This window comes from Dunckerocampus dactyliophorus, chromosome 1 (assembly GCF_027744805.1).
Source record: "Dunckerocampus dactyliophorus isolate RoL2022-P2 chromosome 1, RoL_Ddac_1.1, whole genome shotgun sequence".
Taxonomy (NCBI): Eukaryota; Metazoa; Chordata; class Actinopteri; order Syngnathiformes; family Syngnathidae; genus Dunckerocampus; species Dunckerocampus dactyliophorus.
The window spans coordinates 48,284,152-48,299,021 of record NC_072819.1 but is presented as its reverse complement, the minus strand read 5'-3'; the positions used below and the strand labels follow the sequence as shown (position 1 = coordinate 48,299,021).

The 14,870-nt window shown below is 43.6% G+C and overlaps 1 protein-coding gene across 3 annotated transcripts in view; it reads left to right on the top strand.

Annotated features, from left to right (window-relative positions):
- LOC129179652 (rho GTPase-activating protein 6-like) overlaps positions 1–14,870 on the top strand; it is a 70,301-nt gene that overhangs the window by 46,346 nt on the left and 9,085 nt on the right. For all 3 annotated transcript variants that reach the window (XM_054773145.1, XM_054773152.1, XM_054773162.1), the window contains one exon: positions 10,038–10,197. In XM_054773145.1, the coding sequence (XP_054629120.1) occupies positions 10,038–10,197 (160 nt within the window). The remainder of the gene's footprint in view (positions 1–10,037; positions 10,198–14,870) is intronic.

Here is a 14,870-nt window from a genome sequence, read left to right as displayed (position 1 = left end):
CTGAATTGTGCAAGTGTACCCAATGAGGTGGTTGGTCGAGATAACGACACTTACTTATATTGATGACATGCTTATGTATCTTAAACTGCACTGGTAATCATATTCAACTACCAGCTTCCACTCTTAAATTGGCCGGATTGGGAAGTAAACAATGCGACGTCTCTCCAGGAACTGGTTTGGTCGGTTTGAAAGAGCAACTGCACATGGGAGGGGAGGAGTGGCTCTCTTTCCTCTTGGAAATCAATAATATCTGACCGCATGTGCATGTGCATGTGCATGTGCACGCACACATACAGTACACTGAGAACAAAGCATCGCTGGACATCGTCGGGTGTGGTGATTATTCTCCGGGAAGTTACACTTGACTCTCGCTTCCTGCGCTGTAACATGAAGTTTGGACTGTTCCTTTGCTCAGTTTGATGTCACACATGCACGTAAAGGCCCTATAGAGAGCACCGCAGATGATTCATTTGCTCTGAGAAGGATCTTCTCTCTGTACTTTTCCAAATGCTAGCAAAGTGACGTTTGATGCTCCTGATAATCCTGTGCCGCAATAAGCAGTTGGCTGACCATCAATTCCCCCACTGGGCCTACAAATCAGTGTTCTGCTTGTACATTTCTCTCAAAACATGACCATAAATCTTCATTAAAGGTAAGATGGTCCCTGGGGCCTGAAGAGGGGCCCCGAAATTGTTTGGTGTCCAGAATAAGCTACGATTGAAATTGTAGACAAAGAATGAAACGCAACAATGGCAAGTTCAGTCTTGACTGGCAAATATTTACAACCACACAAAAGGTCATGGGGGACACCTTTTTACACCCGTAAATCAAATCAAATCAAGCTTTATTCACATAGCAACTTATATCAGCTGCAGCTAAACCAAAGTGCTGGACAACACTGCAAGAAAAATACCAAAATAAAACAAGAAGAATATAATAAACCAATAAATCAAATGTATTAAAATAATACAAATAAATAAAAGTGCCAATCCAGTTTGGAGCAAATGAGCCTTAACATTTTGCCTTAAACAAATGTAAGTCTGTGAAGGTCCAAAGCCTGGGAGCAGCTACACAAAAGACCCGATCACGCCACGTTTGTAACTGGACCGAGGGACTTCATGCGGCTTTTGGTCGGCAGACCGCAGAGATCTCTGCTAGGGCGATGAATGTTTAAAAGTTCACATGAATAAGATTGTGCGGTACCATGAATTGCCTTAAAAACGAACATTAAACGGGAAGTCGGTGCAGAGTGCGCAGAACTAGAGCGCGCAGAACTAGAGCGACGTGGCTCTGTCTGTGAGCGCTGGTCAAAAGCCGCGCAGCGGCATTTTGTACCAGTTGTAAACGGTGGAGTCCCATCTCCGAAAGTCATTCAGATGCTAAGCAGGCTTGTGTCTCCCGTGTGGTCCATCCAGCCCTGCGTCCTGCCTAGGGTCCAACCCGTGTCCGCACATCCCTGCTAAGTGAGAGTTGTGCAGCGCTAGCCAGTGAGCAGCGCTAGCCAACGAGCTAAATGCTCCAGAAAGACCTTCTCGATAATCAATAAATCGATAAACTGCACAATAAATCAAAACAAACTTGATCGTTTTGCGGGCCTCGATAAATTGACAGGCGCATGCGTGTTTGTCGTCTTTCTCTGTCTCCACCAAACCGGCTGGATGACAAGAAGGCTCACTGTGCATCTGCCTCATTGCTTCTATAGCGGAATGAACGGAGTGAGTGAACCCTCTGTCAGTCATTCAGTCTATTTGTCCCAGTGGGGGGCGAGGCGCTAGCGAGTGTACACACAGAGTGCTGCAAGTGAGTGTCGTCAGGAGTAACAAGCAAGCAAATGCAAATCTCCCAAAAGAGGTACCAGTGAATGAGAGAATTCACAGGCGTACCAGCGACAACGCCGTTAATTAGAGGGTCATGACGCACAGACTGCAGTGATTTCAAGCCATGCTCATGTGAAAACGTACTGCAAACATATGGAATAAACAGGGGAAACAGTGTTGAATACTTTCTTCGGGCTGGTTGTGTGTGAAGCGCAATCTGATGCCAATTTCAGCCTGTTTGTGCATCACCTTTTGTGGAAAAAATGTGACGTAGACGAAAAGAACTGATGTGATTTAGCAGTTTGGACAGCAGTTTCCCAAACTTGTCATTTGTATTTGAGAGACCAACCCCATCCGCAGCTAAAACAACTGCTGTGTATTGCTTCAGGGGGGTTGTTAAATGTTTTCCAACACAGAACATTGACGGTCTATGCTGCCAGTTATTAACAGAAGAATTGGTTTCGGTCAAAATCGGAATCAGCAGGCCAGGCTTTTCAAAAATCGGCGATCGGCCCGAAAATTGTAAGCACAATCATCAGCTGAGAGTTGTGTACAGTGGTCGAATTTCCCATCGTTGCTCAAAAGCAAAATGACACTTTGCAACTGTAGGGGGGGCCCCGGAGCAAAACCAAAAGCCAAGTTTTCCTTACTGCTGCTTTAAGCTGTTCAGAGACGCTGTCGTGTGACCACGACACAGCTTTTAACACTGTCATCTCCACCAAGCGACATCATCCGGATTTGCAGGGGTGGACCAGGGTGCTTTAATCCTTTCACTCTTTCACTACCACACAGGATTAACAAGAAATTGATTGGGGGGGGGGATGTAGCACCCATGCGTAAAGTAAGAATCTTAGAGAGACTTTGCTCTGATCCTGCTGTGTTAAATGGAGACGGAGGGAGAAGATCAGAAGGTGGAACGCAAAGGGAATGTGCTTTACTTTTGTTGGCTCATGTTCTCGCCACTGCCGTGAAATATAAACTAACGATTCCTTAATAGGATTAGCATAAGCTTGCATGAGCTTAAATCTGTGAAAAAACACGACTACTACTGAGCTCCACTGACGGAAGACACAGCCAAGGCACAGCCGTGCGCTGATTGCGTCACACTTGTCTGACACTAAACTAATAGTTTATGAAAGGTCACAAAGCACATTCTGCAATAAAGAGTGAAATGCTAATGATTTAAGGTTGCAGTGATGTAGCATACCTACTTCCTCTACGTGCTGGCCGCGGCCAACAAGTTTCCCAAAAATCCCACGCTCATTGAGAAGAGCAACACATGCTTTCGTGCACCATTTTTACATGTTTATGTCTTTGTTTCGTTCGGTAAAGTTTTCCATCAAGCAGTGAGATTTTGCACTTTGTTGGGCAGTTCTTGAGCTCGCCACAGTTACGTGAAGCCTGTACATAACTTGGGCGCTTCCACATCTTCATAAATCCACAAACTGCATGTTTTAACTTGAACACACACATCTTTACATTTGCCACTCTAAACCAGATCAATTCTAGGACAGAGAACCCTTTTGACACCTCTCCATTTTAGCCTCGAAAAGTCTCTTCACAAAAGTTTTTTTTGAAAACCTCGAGGGGTGTGATGACTCAATAAATCTAGCGACAGCGTTGTCCCTCCTGCTGCACCTTCTTATTCTCTGGCATACCAGGTGTGTATGAGGTGTGTTAACAAGCTGCATTACACAGACAGTCCCATTATAATGTGTTTATGGGCCAGGGCAGCGCCAGATCTACTTGGGGTGCTCCAATTCTTTGCGGGGAACACTGAACAATGTGTTTTGATGACCCATGACAAATACCCAACACTCGATGACAGTAAAAGCAGTCGTGCATCACATGAGTGAGTGGACAGGCACATCTTTGTTTCCTATGTGCTGCTGTGTGCTGTGAGGTTGTGTCGCAAATGAATACTGAAGCGCAAATACAAGTTAACAACATATGCGGGTGATAAAGTGACTTCTAATAAGCAGCTCTGCCCTTGTGCATGTTGTCCATCACATTTTTAAGCTCGAAGGGAGCAGGTCTGATTTGTTGCATCCACATTTGTGCCGACCAATCCGCATGGGTTAGTGTGGTAACAACGTAGGCGCCAGTACTCTGATGTCATGGAATACAAACATAAGTAGCAGTAGATTGATACTAATAAGTCATATTTTGAGAGTTATCATGCAAGTTAGCGACTGGAGGGACAGTCTGGCTTGTGTTTTCTGCCGATTCTTCTGGAATTGTGGGGTGTGCGTGTCTTGCTGCAAGAGATGTGAAAGCTGTGGGGAGCTTAAACCGTCAGTAATTCCTTCCTGCTGTTTCAAACCCTTCGCTGCGGGTGTCATCTGACCTACCTTCGAGTGTCATTCACACGCAACAACACCAAGCGGTGGCATACAAAAGCGCACACAAACATGTATGTGAGCACACCGCCCCCCCATCGAGATACGATCACTTTGCCCCACGTGGGGCAAACAGTACTTACGTACGTACTTATGCTAAAAGACCCATGACTCCCACTCAGCATGGATGCACACGCAAGTGAAACAATCAATCACGAAACGTCGTAGAACGTGAATGATTAGCTGACTTGTTTTGAGAGGCAGAGTAACCACTTCAAACAGTGCACGTGTGAGATTTTTGTGGCAAGGAGAGAAGGTCAACACGTAAGATATACGGTTGGGATCACCCATGGAAGAGGATGCTTGTGACAAGGAGCTCATTTTGGCAAGCTGGCATGCATGGATGCATTTGACCTCACGCTTGCCTGAAATATGTGGATACTTTTTTCACACACACTCCGGGTTACAAATAACTGAGCTTCTTTTCCTGATCTTTGGGAATAAATCACTCAGGTTATTTCTTTCACAAGTTGTCAAAGTTTGTTTCTTGAGAAAATCAAGGAGGAAACAGATGTCCACTTAACTATGCAAAGTGGTTCATCCATCCATCCATCCTGCTATTTTCTATGCCGCTTCTCCTCATTAGGGTCGCGGGTATGCTGGAGCCTATCCCAGCTGACTTGTGGCGAGAGGTGGGGTACACCCTGGACTGGTCGCCAGCCAGTCGCAGGGCACATATAGACAAACAACCACTCCCACTCACATTCATACCTATGGGCAATTCAGAGTCTCCAATTAACCTAACATGCATGTTTTTGGAACACCCACGCACGCACGGGGAGAACATGCAAACTCCACACACAGAGGCCCAAACTGAGACCCGAAGCAAAGTGGTTCATATTCCTAATTTTTCAAGTAGTGGCATAGCGTTAATCACGTGTTAAGCCTGGTAACTAATTTATTAAATTACGTTACATTTTTTAGTGTAATTAACGCACGCGCACGAGGGCGAGCACGACGCTCTTTTGTAACTTCATTCTGACCCGAACACATCAACAGCAGTACAATGCCAACACCACATGCTGTATGTACCTCCAACTCACACACGTCTCTAGTCTGCTCATCCTGAGAACGACACTTCCTCATTCTCAACACAACAATGCGAGACGCATTCATGGACACTCCCAACGTCACAAAAACGGCTTCATTGTGTGTGTGTGTGTGTGTGTGTGTGTGTGTAAATAAACAAAAGAAAAATGCAACGGTTTAAAGTGTGATTGAAATGTTCTGCTACTATTAAAGAGACTAGTGTTAGACAAATAGATTTTTAGACTTGTGTGGTTTCTTCTCGCTTGACTGACATATTGGGTTCATGTGGAGCTGTTAATACGTACAAATCCACATAATCCTGTCCTGTCATTAAATACAGTAAAAATGGGCATATTTCAGACATACTGTAGTTCAGGGGTCACCAACGTGGTGCCCGCGGGCACCAGGTAGCCCCCCACGACCACATGAGGTGCCCGCAAGCCTGCTTTTCATTCAGGTTTCCAGTTAATAATGAAAGAACAGTAGAAAGAAATGCATTGTGAAATACAACATGTGAGTTGTGGACACCAGCATTTTGTTCATGTTCTGGTAAAACAAGCATATTCGCTTTGTTTGGGTTTAAAATAAGCTCTGAAAAGAAATGTTACAAAAATGAGTAGCTCTTGGCCATTTTCATTTTGTAAAAGTAGCTCTCACAAGGAAAAACGTTGGTGACCCCCGCTGTAGTTGCTGATGGTGATTGATGAATTCAAAACCTGATTAACATCTTTAATCATTTGAATGGGGTTTTCAGGTAAAGAATGTTTATTCTAAAGCGATAAATGACAAATGACAAATGACAAATTTCATTTCATTCTGCCTAAAAAGGAACAGCCCTGACTGGGGCGCTGTAGTCCCGTGCTGGCACTGTGCAATTGATGGCACGATGGAGAGGACCTTCTTGGCCGTTTGGCCTCATTTTTCCACAGCGGTAGACGCAAGATCAAATCCCGGACACACACGGACGGCACGATGATGTCAAACTGAAAGCTGATAGCCACTGAATTACCGTTACGTTTAGTTATGTAACTTGGGTTGTTTGTTTCCCCTCAAGCTGAATTGAGGACAACTTCGACTGGTGGGGAAGCTTATTACTCCTCCAGACAGGTACATGTGCAAACACGCATGTGCATGCTTACGCAGAAACACACACACACACACACACACACACACACACACACACACACACACACACACACAGAGCTGGCTGATGAGTCAAGGTGGTCAGTAATTGCAAACAGATGTGAACCTTAAGACGGTTTCCTGTCAGTAAAAGACATGCACGACGGAAACATACAAAAGACGCGCAAAAAAGGAACTTTTTTTTTTCCACTTCAACTTGTAGGACAGGAACTCTGCTCGGAGGTCATTTCAAGGTAGTGGAAAAACAAAATGAAAACTTGATGAAAAGCACAAAGAGAATTTCCCAAACCTTCCTCTGGTATCTGTTTCCACAATAACTGCTCCCCTTCTGGGCCTCTGGTACCTGCCTGGAATATCGCAGCACATGCCGTACGCAATCGTGTCGAAAGCTGGCCAGAAAGACAATGTGGACTTGACCAGATGTGCAAGTGTTTTTTTTCATAGGTTTGACTTCAGTTGCATCCCATCGGCACAATGCAGTCTTGTGGTCATACTAACGACGCCGTGGTAACTATATTGGTGTGTCGGCATACGGAAACAACGCAGTAAAACACGGGAGCGGGTTTTGTGCGCATTTTGGAGGGATGAACATGCAATATGAAAACATGCCTCGTGCGCACCAACTGCATTTTTTGGATAGAAACGTGAACACGATAGAGCAGCGGTTGCCAAACTTTTTATCAGTCGCGTACCCCTTCAGACATGAGACCTGAAGCCATGTACCCCCTCGTCCTTCACATTTAAAAAACAAACCTTTTAATCCTAATTAACTTGAAATATTGAACATAATGAACTGGCTAATTAATTTTATAGTACTTCCGGGTCCGAAACGAGTGTTTTGCATGCTCGCATTTTGATCACATTTCACATGAGCGCTGATAAATAGATACTGTAAGTAATCATCCTACATATACTTTATTCTAGTCTGATGCTGGCATCCGTCTGTTTCATGGATTGAATATGAGCTTCGTTTTTTTTGTCCACTCGCGATGGCTGTGGTTTAATTCTGCATATTCATTTTAAGACCAAGAAAGTTGAACAATTCCGATAACGCAGTATCCGAAGTACGAAAATCCAACGATAAAGCCCCAATCACAGTGACAGCTAGGTTTTCACTGCTGTACCGTGTGGGGATTGGAATACAGTAGACGCCCCTACAACGTAAATAACCCGTTCCGAGAACGTTTACGTTATAGGGTTTTTACGTTATACAAAGCGTAAAATACATGTAAATAGCATAATCCGTTCCAAGATCTTCCCAAACTCACCCCTTTGGCATTTCAAAATATTCAAAGTCTACCAAATATGGTGGGGAAATATAAGAAAACGTTAGCATAAACATAGTAGAGTAACATTCCAATATAAAATAAGGTAATAAATAAGATTACTGTAAATGAATAAAACTGAAAAACAAAAACAATCAACTAGTTTAAGGGCGACTACGATGAGGAAGGGAGGTTGAAGGGAGAAGCCTGTCTCTCACACAAACTCACGTACGCGCTGTATAAGTCAGCCAATGAGAGCGTGAAGCGTCAGAAGGCGTAACCAAGTGTACTCTGTTAGTCATGGAAAATGTTTCCCTCTCTCTGTCGCGCGAGCTATTCAAATCTAATTTCTGAACTTGCACCGACTTGACACTTTACGTTATATGGAATGTCTTACGTAATACAATGCAAAAACTTTACATAAATTCTTCACGTTCAGTGGAATTTACGTAAAAGGAGGTTTACGTTATGCGAGGTACTACTGTACTAATATCAATGAAGCATTCAAGATGAAACACTCTTCATGCACAAAGTAATCATCAAACGTTACGTGTTTGTTCATATGAACAATGGACAACTTCACGCTCTGTTTCCTTGCTGCGCCGTTCGCGTTCAGGCGCACTCGTAATTGAGAGTGTTAGGCGCAAATTATTTTTTGTACCACCATGACAATTTGCGTACCCCACTTTAGGAACTTCGGCGGTAGAGGTTTTTTTTTTCCTTTATGCCAGGGATTGTCATTGAACGGTGCTGAAATGTTGACAATTACTTACACACACACACACACACACACACACACACACACACACACACTTACTGATAGAATGAGTGCATACAGGAGCTTGTAATACATTGCATTCAATACATACTGCTTCAGGCACAGAGGACGAAACTGATGGAAAAAATTGAGTGGAAGTATGTCCGTTTGATGTTTATGAAGGGCTCCAGTCTACATGTTGCGTCAGTGCCAATAATTTAGTGGGCCTGGTGATCCATACGGGACAGATTCAACTTGGTCACATTGAAAGAGCCTCCGATTGAGAATAATTTATGCAGCGCATCATAGCAACAAGTGCTCACCGCCGGTGTGTTGCAGATGCGTTGCCATAGCAATATTTCTTTCACTCCCTGGCCCTTTGGACTGTCTCTGTATTGCCACGGAAACAAGTATATTCTTTCATCCCTTTGTCTGAAAATAGAACGCGCAATTACATGCTACAGGTCTCCATATGCCCGAGCAGCATGAGTCATTTGACTGCATGGTGATGATTCGGTCAACACGGCACTTTTTCCACTGTGACATCCGTCAGCTGCCAATACAAAACAGGAACGAGTGCTGAAAAGCAGCCTAAATTGTGATAAATAAGACAACTTAGGGATGCACGTGATGGTGGCCTTGATGCTTAGCAACCTCGTGTTTGGGAGGACAACATTGGGACTGCATGGACTGAGATGGTAACTACTGTTCATCTCGGTAAGCATCTAGATGATGGATGTACAATAAATGTGCCCCCCCCGTCGCCATGATGCTGTCTAAGTATAGTCAAATGAAAAGGTTTTTTAGAAAGAAAAAAAGAAGTCGGGTTTTTTTTCCTCTCTGTGTCAACCTGAGCACATGTATTTGCTTTCCGTTGTTATTATAAGGCGTGACCGTATTTTTGTTTGAAGTCTTCCAGTGCAGCGCCAACTCTCTTGGTTTTGGACCCCGCTCGATGTGCGGTGAAGTCACAAGGAGTGCTGCCACAAAAGCTGACAAATAGCTGACAAACACAAAGAAGAGTCGCCTTCTCAGTCAAACTGGTTCTGCTCAGCAGGGTCCCTGATGGGGATGGATGAGCTTGAGTTCTCGTGACTCAACCTATGAAACCTGCGGTATGCTGACATACTGGTGGGTGGGGATCACACTCAATTTTGCAATTGCTGCTGGATGATGGCAACGGAGAATGTGCAGGCATTCCAAAACCAACCGCTTCACAAGGTCAGAGGGAAAAAAAAAAGCACCTGCAAGAAGGCATTGCATAGATATGGGGGGGGGGTATGAGGTTCAATAGTCTGAGTCATCTTACTCATTTATCTGCAGCAGCCAGGTTTACTTAGCGGCTTATTCCGTCATACAAATGGTATTGAATTTTAATATATTTCTGGTAGCCCTCAGACTCGGTTGGCTTCCATGAGTCACTCGCTGATCATGCATTCCTTTGTGTCCTCTGAGAGGAGTGGTAACGGGGAGGTCGGGAAGACGCACCAATTATCCTAATGCCTTATCCAGACAGTGGGCTTACAAGTGTCCTTGAATGTGTTGATATCACCTTTATTGTGGTTCCAGGGCTAGCAGGGAGGAACCAAGGTGACTCTTGACCACAAGTGTTTTGTTCCCCCCCCAGGGTGACTTCACATGGAGCAGCCTGTCCGGCCAGAGTGTACGTCTGACTTCAGTCGCCATTCAGAGCCTGTCAGAACTGGAGCGAGCCAGACTCCAAGAAGTGGCCTTCGCCCGCTTGCACCAAGACCATGACGTCGGATGTCAGATAACTTTGCCAAAAGGTGGGATCACGTGCGTTTCCCCCGCACACTTCCATAGCTTTTCAAGTAGGTGTGTTTCAGGGAACGCATGCGTTTTAAGCAAACTTGTAGATTAGAGTCACCCCGCCAGCACGTGCACACTAAGAGACACAAACCATTCCGCCCAATATTGACAGGTGGTCCCTGGTTTACGGTGTTCCGTGTTACGATATTTTTTTGTTACAAACCTGTTACCATAAATGAATTAAAAACATAATTGTGGTCCGTAAACACGAGACTTGCTGGTTACTAGGTCGAAGAATACACCATGTGCGGCTACACTACCGTCAGTATTGGACTGTCGCGACCGTCACTAAGGAGAAAGATCACCCACATGTTGTAAGGCGGACGAGGAGGGGGTCACTCAACAATCAAAACAGCCTACTTTGCCAAAACAACATCAGACAACTCAAATTTCTTCTCCTCCACCTGCACCCCCCTCACTAAACTCTTTTAACACTACACATAACATCCAGGAGGTTGCTGCAGTATCCTTCACAGCATGTTGAAAGATCTGGTCCTATGAAAGTCACAGTGTTTTTTGTTCTCTTTTTTAAATTACTGTTTCATGTAATTCTTGTATTTACTATTTTTATGACTGTATTTTTATGTCCTACATGTGTTCTATGTGCAGTTTTAGTGATCTAAGTGTTAATTTAGGTATGAGCTCGGACTGTGTGAATTTCAGCGTACAAAGTGTCGTAGCAACGGAACTAGCTCGTAACCCAAGGACCACCTCTATGCAATTTCCACTGACAAACGGACTGAGCATACTGACTTTTCTCAAACAAGGTTTGTTATCTTCATGTAATAATCAACTGCTTGCCAAAAAAAAAGCTTGGATTTCGACGCACAAGACTATGCGCTTGGAAACCAGATCCCTCTTGCATGTATACACTTTAATGGACCGATCATCGGCACAAGCTTTCTAAGGTAGAAGACCGTACACAACAGATACAATCGTCTGCTAATTCTAACTCTTTTTAATTAAGAGTAGAACTCTCATATACAAAAATCTAGAGGTTATTGATGTAATTCATGAATGGAATGTGCTGTTATCCATTTGACCAGCTGTATTTTACCAGTAACAGCTAGCTATTTGGATGCAGCATTATTTTTTGGTGAGAAAGTCCCACAGGTAAATGAGCAATGAGCATGAGAAATGAACAAAATCGCCTCTCAGTGTTTCACAGGCACACGGCGATGAAATTAGAGCTTGCGCATGTGGACGGGGACTTAACAGATAAGTGTGAAAAATGGAGACACCGAACTACTGTGGAAATCTGACCGTTTTAGTGCATGTCGTGTCTGATGTCATACTGAATACGTCGCTGATGCAGGTATCATCAACTTACCTCAACATGCTGTGGAAACACAAACCACATCAGGGTTTGCCGTTGCAAAGTATGGCGAACAGCTGAACTTGATCGTAGCGTATGATGGAAACACGGTTTCAAATTGTCAGAATTACAATGCAAGAAGAGCGACAACTTAAAAGACTCACATTTCAAACTACCAATATCGGTACTGATGTCGTCAACAATATAAATGCAACACTTTTGCTTTTCCTCCCATTTGTCATGTGTTCATGTGTGTCTGCGTTAGTGAGCTTGTCATAATTCAATCACCTCAAGATGCTGATTAGACAGCAAGGATATTGCACAGTTGTGCCTTACGGAGCCAATTTTCTTAATTTTGGGGTGTAGGCGATGGGCCGACCCTTAAACCGTTCTTATCCACCGATGTTATCCACCTATCTTATCTACGTCCGCAAAGGTGTAAAAGTCAGCCGCTGTCCCCTTTTGCTCTGCCAGACTGACAGCAAGCAATGGCCCGCTGTTAGCGCTTATGAGCAGTGAAAAGGATTTTAGGGGGTCACGGCTGCATGAGGCACGTTTCTTCATGTACACAGCACTACGCAGTCAAGAGACCTTCTCTTCACACACAACACACACCCGGCCTTCAAAATGAGAGCGCTGTGCATCACATCCTGTTTATTTGGAACAAAATTTAAAAATAGCTTACACTACTATGAGGAAAATTATGGGGCTCGTGGTCATTTTTAGTCGCTGTGCACATTATTTTTGGTGAGAGGCTCAAATCAGGTCTTCGGTGTCATCTGTGGAAGTCTGCAAGTTTGGTTTGTTTTTAAAATGTGAAAAATAATGAGAACTCGTGTGCAGTTAAAACACGTTTGTATTGTTTCACAGGGTTGTTCAATGTTTTCAACAAAATAAGGTTGGCACATTGACTGCGCATTATTACAAAAAAAAAATCAGCTTTGGCCAAAAGTTGGCTTCTTCTCATGACTGAGCTTGTTTATTAAAGCTAACAGCTACAGTTTCCCGATTGAATCAGTCAGCGCCCTCTGCTGACGTAAGCATGTCAGTTCAATGTCAATGAAATACATTACAAAGAAAATAGTAGTGCGTAAGCTTCAGTCATAAATGAAAGTTGTGGGGGGGGGGTGCCTGTTCCTGCCCCTCGCAAGAGGAAGAAAACGCAACACCACCACGCAGTGAAGTTAGTGTCACGTTGGATGTCGGATATATCAACGTATTGCCCCCCCTATGTGAGTAATGGTCTCACTTTGGCCACCCCAATGAAAAATGTGTGGCTCCGCCACTGCTCGCACGGCATGCTGCTCTAACTGCAGCTTGTTTACACTAGGGGCCGTCAACAAATTACTATTGTGCTAAAGAGAGTTTGTTTAAAAAAAAAAAAAAAAAGGTCATATATTCTAAATCACACAAGTAATTGATCAACAGCAATGGCAGATGATTAGTCCTACCCTAAAAGCATTTTTTCCAATTTAATCTTTTATTGGATTAGGGACCTGACTTCCAAAAGCCAAACAATATTGTTGGTCATGCTTTGTAACAAAAAAAGTACATTCAGCAATACTTTGTTTGCATTATTTTTAATGCTTTTAAGAGCTATTTTCATAACCATATTCAATTCCACAAATTCATGTTTTTAACAAAAGCTTATTAGAAAAAAGAAAAGGATGGGTGCTGGATCAGATCGGCTTGCAAGACAGGAAAAAAAAAAAAAAAAAAACAGATCGGAAGCCAAAAAATGTGGTCATAAACGGCGGTCATTCCAGATACTGACTGGCTTTCAGACCTCCCCCAAACCTTCTTCCAATACAGACTAGACTCCTCAGACTAATCAGACGAAACGTCTTCTACGAGAGCCTGAACAGCGGTCGATTCAATGCCCCGAGAACACGATGACCCGGATGAATGAGAATCTCCCAATACAGTTAAGCTGCACAGTTTTGAGTGGCCTTTTATTGTGGCCAACCAAAGGCACCCTTGTGCAATAACCATTCTGACTGATCTTGATATGCCACACTTGTGAGGTGGATGAATTATGAACGCTCGCTAACACAGATTTGTGAACAATATTTGAGAGAGACAGGCTGTTTGTGTACAGTAAAAATGGGAGCAAAAACAAGTGTTGCGTTTATACTACAGTTGCATTTTTCCTTGAATTCATTGAACTCTGTTATTTTCAGAATAGTTTGCCTGTGTGTGCACATGTACATAGCAAACGTGTCCTTTCTATCGTTGCTTTGGCTGTATGGGAGTGAAGCCACTGCCGTCGCATTGGTGGAGACTTGAGTTGCAGCTGAAGGTTAGATCTCTCCCAAACATGATTTAATAGCTTCTTGTCAGTGTTGCGTATAAATTCCAGAACCCCCGACAGCCGCCATACGAAAGCAAGGGGAATTACTTTGAAATGTGTACGCATCGGATTACTATTTCAGCCCGTCTCTCACATTTTATTGAACAGTCAAGTTTTTGGTGTTTTAGCGTGTCACAAGACATGCATTTTTCAGACAGGTCCAGTTATTGTTGAGCCCAGGAGGCTCCAAAGTTGGGCGCATTTCCGTTTGGCTTCGTAAGACATCTGTCAAAAATCCAAACCATTTCCCATCTCGGCTCCAATCCTCCCCTTTGCTGTCCATTATTACATCTGCTTTCTCTTCTTTCACACACCAGTTCCTCCCTGCTTCCCACCTCCTCTTCTCTCAGCTCTCCTTTCACCTCCAACTTGTTGTTTGTGGGTAATTGTATTAAAAAAAAAACACGGTGAAACTCAAACAACACTGGTAATGTTGAATGAAGCTTTATAGATTTGTCAGCGATGCTTGGAGGCTTGGGAAACTGAAACCGTATGACATAAGTGGCTAATACTACTCTGGCATGTTTAGTGGGAGATGGATGAGTGACTCATTCAATACAGGAGAACATCTGGGGTTCAAACTGAGGTTGCTTCATCAGGATGCAGGACGGCACGGTGGCCCGACAATGGAACAAAGACTTGCTGAAGCTTCCATAAGAGAATTCCAAGGCTTTAAATGTGTACGTCAAGAGTTTCTTAGTCATTAATCAACAAATATGGGTGCCATTTATCATGCTGACAGCTGACTGTGGCGCCTTCCCTCCTTTCTAAAGACTGCAGGACAGTACTCACGTGTAATCATGCCTTATATTGAATACAGTAACCCAGAAAGTTTAATTCATGAGCTGTTTAATAAAATGAGTGACTGTGAATCACTGAAGAAACCCTACCTAATATTTACCAAACCAACCCCAACCTATGCTAGTACACTGATCCAACAACAACCAATTAAACCCCATAACTGT